The sequence below is a fragment of the Erythranthe guttata genome, chromosome 2 (assembly GCF_056151865.1).
Source record: "Erythranthe guttata isolate IM_541 chromosome 2, IM_541, whole genome shotgun sequence".
NCBI lineage: Eukaryota > Viridiplantae > Streptophyta > Magnoliopsida > Lamiales > Phrymaceae > Erythranthe > Erythranthe guttata.
Window position 1 is genome coordinate 2,314,354 of NC_142534.1, and position 8,147 is coordinate 2,322,500.

Below are 8,147 nucleotides of genomic sequence, written 5' to 3' on the forward strand. Positions count from 1 at the left end.
GACCTCCAAGACACAGCTGTGTTCCCAATGGTAAACACATATCCAGTTTGGGAACGAGCTTTGTGTGGGTCTGACAGATACCCAGCGTCAGCATAACCCACAAGCTTTGCATCCTTTAATGATGCATAGGGATAGAACAAACCCATGTTTATTGAACCCTTAAGGTAACGAAATACGTCCTTTACACCATTCCAATGGCGGCGTGTTGGTGCTGAGCTAAACCTTGCTAGCAAATTTACCGCAAATGCGATATCAGGTCGAGTACATTGAGCTAAGTACAATAATGCGCCTATTGCACTTAGGTACGGCACTTCAGGTGCTAACACTTCTTCGTCCTCCTCCACAGGACGGAACGGATCTTTCGACCTATCCAATGATCGGACTACCATAGGCGTGCTCGATGGTTTCGCTTTATCCATATTAAAGCGTCTTAACATCTTCTGGATGTAGTTCGATTGATGGACCAAAATTCCATCAGCACGGTGTACTATCTCAAGTCCGAGACAGAAATTAGTCCTACCGAGATCTTTCATCTCAAACTCATGTTTTAGGAGTTGGGCTGTTTCACGGACTTCTTCAGGAGTCCCAATCAAATTCATATCATCAACATAAACTGCTACAACAGCAAACCCAGAACATGTTTTCTTAATAAACACGCAAGGACAAATATCATTGTTCACGTATCCCCTTCCGAGCAAGTATTCACTTAGGCGATTATACCACATTCTTCCAGATTGTTTCAAGCCATAAAGTGATCGTCTCAACCTAACTGAGATCGTGTTCCGTGGTCTGGAACTAATTGCTTCGGGTAATCGAAGTCCTTCAGGAACTTTCATATATATATACTTGTATCTAGATTCCCATATAGATAAGCTGTGACCACATCCATGAGCTGCATAGTCAGTTCCTCGGATACAACCAAACTGACTAGATATCTGAATGTAATAACATCCATAACAGGAGAGTATGTCTCCTCAAAGTCAATCCCAGGTCACTGAGAAAATCCTTGTGCTACGAGACGAGCCTTATATCTCATAATCTCGTTTTTCTCATTTCTTTTCCTTATGAATACCCATTTATATCCCACGGGTATAACTCCAGGAGGTGTAGGAGCTACCGGCCCAAACACTCCTCTTTTTACCAATGAGTCAAACTCAGCCTGGATTGCTTTTTCCCAATTCGGCCAATCATCCCTCTGTTTACATTCATCAATTGATCGAGGCTCAATATCATCACTCGATACAATTTCAGTAGCTACTGTGTAAGCAAACACATCATTGATGATTATTTCATCCCGATGCCAAACCTCATTCATGCATGAATAACTAACCGAGATTTCTCTATTCTCGGGAATGGATACTAATGTCGAGGCGTCCCCCGGTTTCGTCTCCAAGACGGATCCATAGTCCGGAACTATTTCATGAGATGGATCGGGTGGGATCCCATTATTACTATTGCTAACCTCATTCAACTGTTGGGCATTCATCCGCTTCCGGGGATGAGAATCCTTTGATCCAATTGGTCTCCCCCTCTTCTGGGCAGGGATATATGATTGGTTAGCAGGGACTGATGGCCTTCCCACGTTTTGTCCTTCTGGGACATCTATCCTTGCAGGCACGTTTGCAGCTGGTATATGAGATCTCGTCACTTTTTCTAAGTCAGAGAATGAGTCTGGCATATTATTGGCTACTTTCTGTAGATCTATGAGTCTACGTACTTCAAACTCTCTGACTGAAGTAGGGGGATCATGATGAGACACAGTGGGGTTATTCCATACAACTTCACGCCGTTCTTCAGGAACGTTAGTGTGAACATTCTTTCCTCCCCCTAACGGCGGGAAGACGGTCTCATCAAAGTGACAGTCCGCGAATCGAGCGGTAAAGAGATCGCCTGTCAAGGGTTCTAAATATCGTATTATAGATGGTGATATGTAACCAACATAAATGCCCAATCTACGTTGAGGTCCCATCTTGGTCCGTTGTGGCGGAGCAATCGGCACATAAACTGCACACCCAAATGTGCGTAAATGAGAAACGTTTGGTGTACTTCCGGACACCAACTGTAACGCAGAATATGGTTGGGTTGCAGTGGGCCTCAATCGTAATAACATAGCTGCGTGCAATATTGCATAGCCCCAAGCAGAGATTGGAAGTTTGGTGCGCATTACCAAAGTTCGTGCAATCCTCTGTAAATTCTTAATAAATGCCTCTGCAAGGCCATTTTGGGTATGAACATGCGCTACAGGATGTTCTATGTCAATACCTAAAGACATGCAATATTCGTCGAAAGACCGCGACGTAAACTCTGCAGCATTATCCAGTCGAATAGACTTAATGGGATAATCTAGATAGTGTGCTCTCAATCTTATTATTTGAGAGAGGAGTTTAGCATAAGCAGCATTCCTCGTAGACAACAAATCGACCTGTGACCACTTAGTCGAAGCATCAACCATCACCAAAAAATATTTAAAAGGTCCACATGGTGGTGAGATGGGGCCACATATATCTCCTTGGATTCGTTCCAAGAAACCAAGAGAATCTTTACTAGTTTGTGCATAAGCTGGCATAGGATCAAGTTTTCCAATAGAACAGGGTACACATATCTTATCATTGTGTACAAGATCCTTATTTGTTAGTGGATGCCCAATAGATGTGTTAATAATTCGGCGCATCACACTTTGACCCGGATGTCCCAGTCGGTCATGCCATAGAAAATATTTGCTCGGATCACTAGACTTCGAGCAATCGACAAGGTGTGCTTCTGGCACTCGAATTCTGGTTCTATATAACCCTATCGAAAGTCCCTCTAATTTTTCCAAGGTACGCTTCTGGCCGTACACGTTAGAGGTGATGCACATATATTCGATCCCCTTTTCATCAGTTGTTTCAACATGATAACCATTGGCTCGAATATCTTTAAAACTCAGCAGCGTTCTACTGGAACGTGGAGAATAAAGAGCTTCTCTAATGGTCAGAATTGTGCCATGAGGTAACATAATATGGGCATTACCATAACCATCTATTATACTAGATGTGCCTGATATAGTAGTCAAAGAAGTCTTACTAGACATGAAACTAACAAAATATGACTTATCCCTAAGGATAGTGTGCGTTGTCGCACTATCTGCCAGACATTCATCCCCACATGCCATGTCTAGAAAGATAAATAAATCTAATCATATATTCCGCAATTGAAAATACTTTAATAAAATCCAAACAAGATAACTCTATCGAGTACCATAAAAACTGAATTAAAACATAACCACATAAAATATAGTCCAGAAAATAAAGCACAAACATAATCCAAATACGAAACTGGTTCATAAGCATGACCAAATAAACTACATAACTTAAAATTGATAAACTAGAAACATAGAAGAACATAATGTCTAAACTCATAAAATAACACTCCAATCATATTCCAAACTGGGTCATTGGGTCAGATGTGCCCAGATTTGGGAGTCGAGCAATGGGCTCCTCATTGAGAACGTCTATCTCAACCAGGTTGGTCTCCGGTGGTGCATTGTTATTTACACCACCAACCATAACGTTCCTCGCACGACAGGTGCGTGACCAATGCCCAGTTCCACCACACCTATGACATGTATCTCTATTCTGATTTTGATTCTGATTCGGGGCTCTATTCTGCTGCGCACCTCTAGGTCGAGCATTGTTACCTCCTCTTGGCATATTCCCCCTTTGCCCATACTGTGGGGGACCATTAGGTGGCCTATTATAAGGAACATGTCCGCCCCTATTACCCCGTCCTCTCACTCGACGATTGAACCCCCGGCCTCTGCCTCCTCCACGGTTGTTTCTGTTGACCAAATTTGCTTCTGGCAAAGGTTGAGGATTTCGATTGACCAAATTTGCTTCTGGCAAAGGTCGAGTACCAACTGGTCGAGCCTGGTTGTTCTTCAAAAGAAGATCAAGGTTCTTCTCGGCAAGGAGCAGAACTGTGACCAACTCTGAAAACTGAGTATAGTTCTTGGCTCTGTACTGTTGAGACAATATCATATGTGAGGCAGGGAATGTAGAGTACGTCTTCTCCAGAATCTCAGCATCAGTTAGTTTCTCTCCACAAAACTCCAGGGTGGATTTGATGCGACATACTTCAGAGTTATACTCGTTAACGGTTTTGAAGTCCATAAACCGTAAGTGAATCCATTTGTTTCTTGCTTCAGGCAAGAGGATTGTCTTTTGGTGATCAAATCGACTAGCCAGGGCATCTCATAGTATTTGGGGATCCTCAATCGATGAGTAGTCCAAACGGAGGACCTCATCTAGGTGCCTCCTAATCAGAATCATGGCTTCAGCCTTCTGGGCTTCGTTAAGCAGATTTTCTTTAACAATAGCCATCCTCAGTTTCTTACTAGTGAGATGGATCTTAACATCCATTGTCCAACTCACGTAGTTCTCACCAGATACATTCAAAGGGGTGAAATCAAGTTTGCTCAAATGTTCCATGCTATCGTACATAGACAAAGAATACATGCGAATCAAATTATTGTGTATTACTTTTATGTCATGAAATTTGCATATGACGTGATACAACCACATATAGCATATATGATAAGCATAGAATTCACATATGTTCGCATAGAATTTGCATATGACGTTATATATTTCACATATATAGGGATGATTTTATTCACTGGTCATATAACATTAAATGTCCAAACATGTACGCAGAATATTCATAGTGAAATCATTCTACAAGAATATTACATATTACTCATCTTGACAAACAGATTAATTCATAAACTTCTTATCTTCATTCACCAACAAAGTACAACTCATATAACAATCTATTCATGAATCATACAGTACTCGAAACATCAACCGAGATTTTCAAACAAATATCAAATGACATCAAATAAATATGCTACACAACTTTTCATGCTAAATCGAATTTATCTAGCATGCATTCATATAATAAAGAATTTCAAGGGGTTAAGGCTTACTTGGAAATTGATAAAATTCAGATACTATAGAGAAGATTATACGTTCTACGAAAGTAGATCACCGTCTCACAAACGAACCACGCTCACAATTTCTCCAAGTATTCTAGCCCCACGAACAATTGTTCTTCCACGATCACCGCGAGCAATTCGTGCTGATAACGTGTTGTAAATCGCCCTAATGGTATTGCTTTTCGGTTTGATGATTGTGGAAAATAAAGTATAGCAACAATAATAAAGGATAGAGAGAGAATGCAAAGACAAAAATCCGTAGAGAGAAATTAATAAGGGGTGTGTTATTGGGGGAGGGAGATTTCCATTATATAGGTGAAAAACCACCGGGAGTTACAAGAGAAGTTACAAAGGAAGTTACTCTACCACTAACACAAATGGAAAGACATGGGGTAGGGTAGTGATCTAGTGGGGAGTTGGGTGGTTATGTTATGAAACCCCACACACATATTATTTACAACAATGTTGCAAAATGTTAATTTTTTTTGAAAATTTAAGCTATTTTTAACAAAAAAATGTGTGCAATTTTGAAATATTAATTGACTACTACTACTAATGAATAAACCATCTTCTAAACTATATTTAAGCAATTTTCAGCAAAAAACATGTGCTATAATAGTATACAAATTTTTAAGATTTTTGTACTATTCAAAAATTATTGAAAATATTTTTAGATGAACTATTTCTTGATTCTTTTAAAAAAGAAAAAAAAAATAGTTTGAATGCATTCGTACTTATTTATCCAAACTACAATAACTCAAATTAGTGTAAAAAAAAAAGCCTTCATAAGAAGCTGGGCAACTGAAACAAATACGAATGTCGAAACAATAGAATCGAAAAAGACATCATCGTTTCAAACGGATACAAAAAAAAAAAAAAAAAAAAAAAAAAAAAAAACTAAGTCAGAAACTAGGCAACAAACTTCTAGTTTTTCCCACATCAGAGATGTGCTTAAGCTAAGCCCCTACGACTAAACTAACATCGAAAAATTCAAATTGGTCATGGAGATGTGACGTAATGATTTCTGATCCTGCTCGACCGTCTCACCGGAGTTACAATCTCTTCTTCATCTCCGCCAGCCTGTCATAACAAAAAAAAATAAAATCAACAACATATATTAATATATAATATATATGACAACACAATTTTTTGCATAATTTCCAACTCACAAGTTTAATAGGGATTCTTTCGAAAGTGGTGAAGCTCCCGTAAGAAGGTGAAAACTCCGATCCAGAAGAAGCCAACGACTCCCGTTTTGAAGAATACTTTCTTGCCTTGTTCTTCTCCAAGCTTTGCACTTCACTCGCTCCTCCGACTTTGCGTTCTTTCTTGCTGCTATTATAAAAAGATTCAGTTTTTTGAAAGCTGCTCATTTCCGAGGGGCAAGATGATTCGTCGCCAATCTCATCCGCCTCCGTTTGCCAATTCTGCGAAAACGCCTTTTCTTGGTGGTGGCTTTTACTATTGTTATGCTCCTCACTCGGCACAACATTGACGGAACTGGAAATTCTCTCGTATTTCTTGTACAACACGGTCGTAAGTGTAGTCAGTGCCAATACAGCTGCTGCAAAGAGATAAGAAATTTCCATGATATAGTTTTTAAGAAACTTCTTTTCGTAAGGTGACGAAGAAATTTCGGACTGGCTCTTGTGTTCCACCAAAGAAGCAACTTCAACCGCAACTTCACTTTCTTGATCCAGCTGAGTAATATCAGCTAACTGATGATCTGCAGAGTTTTTCGCAACAACATCAAGTTCGATTTCTTGATTCTGCAAAATATCAGCTGATTCATGATCTGCAGATATTTCCGCAACAACATCAAGTTTGGTTTCTTGATTCTGCGAAATATCAGCTGATTGATGATCTGCAGATATTTTCCCAGCAACATCAAGTTCGATTTCTTGATTCAGCGAAATATCAGCTAATTCATGATCTGCAGATACTTTCGCAACAACATCAAGTTCGATTTCTTGATTCAGCGAAATATCAGCTGATTGATGATCTGCAGATATTTCCGCAACAACATCAAGTTCGATTTCTTGATTCTGCGAAATAACAGCTAATTGATGATTAGCAGAGCTGTTGGTAGTCGAGACAGTACCGATCGGCTCTCCTTCAATCTGAATATATTCCAAATATTCAGACTCTAGTGTGTCGAATTCCTCCTCCAAGATCACATCAAAACCAGCTTCTTCGTACGATGCTCCCTCTTCGTATACATCCATTTCAGAATCGAACTCCTCCAATTCATCTTCATCTTCTTCTTCGTCCTCCACTAGTTCCTCTTGGATTTCGTTGCTCAGAAAATTCGCCTCATTCCAAACATTCTTTTGCAGATCAGAGAGGTTCATAAACTGCAGTGTGCCTAGTTTCTCTCCTTCGCCGAGCTCGTTATAAAGACTAGAAACGAAAGACAAGGAATTCACCGAGAACTCATTAACACGCATCGCTAGCCGATCAAGGCTCACTCTGGCAGAATAAGCAGCAACTCTAGATCGTTGATACAAGTTGCCACTCATATCAGACAAGCTCAAGTCTTTAATCGCAAACTTATCGAGCGGAGAAGAAGGTGTGACAGAGATCGACACAAACGCTACTAACAACATTGTAACAACAGAAAAACACACGAATCTAGAGAGGGTGACCACACGTGGTTTCTTTTCCGATTCCCGGACAAGATTCTCATTGGGGATTGTACTAATGATCACCGGTGGTGATTCGGAAGGTTCCGGAACATGGGAATCTTCTTCGGTTTCGTCTAGCCCTATCACCATGTCTGCAGAATCAGTCTGAGATTCCTCTGTACACTCAGAGTCTGAAAAGTTCTCGGACATAATATTCGCCATAAAGCTATCTTCTAGAAGCGGGTTGAAATCGTCTCCATCGAGACCCTTTTCTTTGTTCAAGAGGACCCCGATTCTTGGATTAGGTCTGTAATGAAGAAACTGAGGCCTCGGAGACAAGTAGTTGGTTTTCGGATCGTAAGGCGGTAAAGATGGATCGGCATCAAGAGGGGCTATTGAAGGAGAAGCGGATGAAAGATTCTTTGAACTCGTTTCGAATTTCAAGCTTTCATCAGAATCATTATCAGTAGCTAATGATTCTGAAGGGACATTTGAAAAGGTCACTCTTTTTGGAGGCTTGGAAATCGGATGATCAATTTCGGATTTCGACT

At 40.2% G+C, this 8,147-nt stretch overlaps 1 protein-coding gene across 1 annotated transcript in view; it reads right to left on the reverse strand.

Annotated features, from left to right (window-relative positions):
* Nucleotides 1–5,740: 5,740 nt before the first annotated feature.
* The window catches only part of LOC105957459 (uncharacterized), a 3,469-nt gene continuing 1,062 nt past the window's right edge, over nucleotides 5,741–8,147 (reverse strand). The window contains exons 2-3 of the mRNA XM_012981378.2: nucleotides 6,142–8,147; nucleotides 5,741–6,052 (exon numbers count right to left, since the gene is read on the reverse strand). The exon at nucleotides 6,142–8,147 is cut by the window's right edge and continues 288 nt beyond it. Coding sequence (XP_012836832.2) covers nucleotides 5,972–6,052; nucleotides 6,142–8,147 — 2,087 coding nt within the window. The 3' untranslated portion in view covers nucleotides 5,741–5,971. The remainder of the gene's footprint in view (nucleotides 6,053–6,141) is intronic.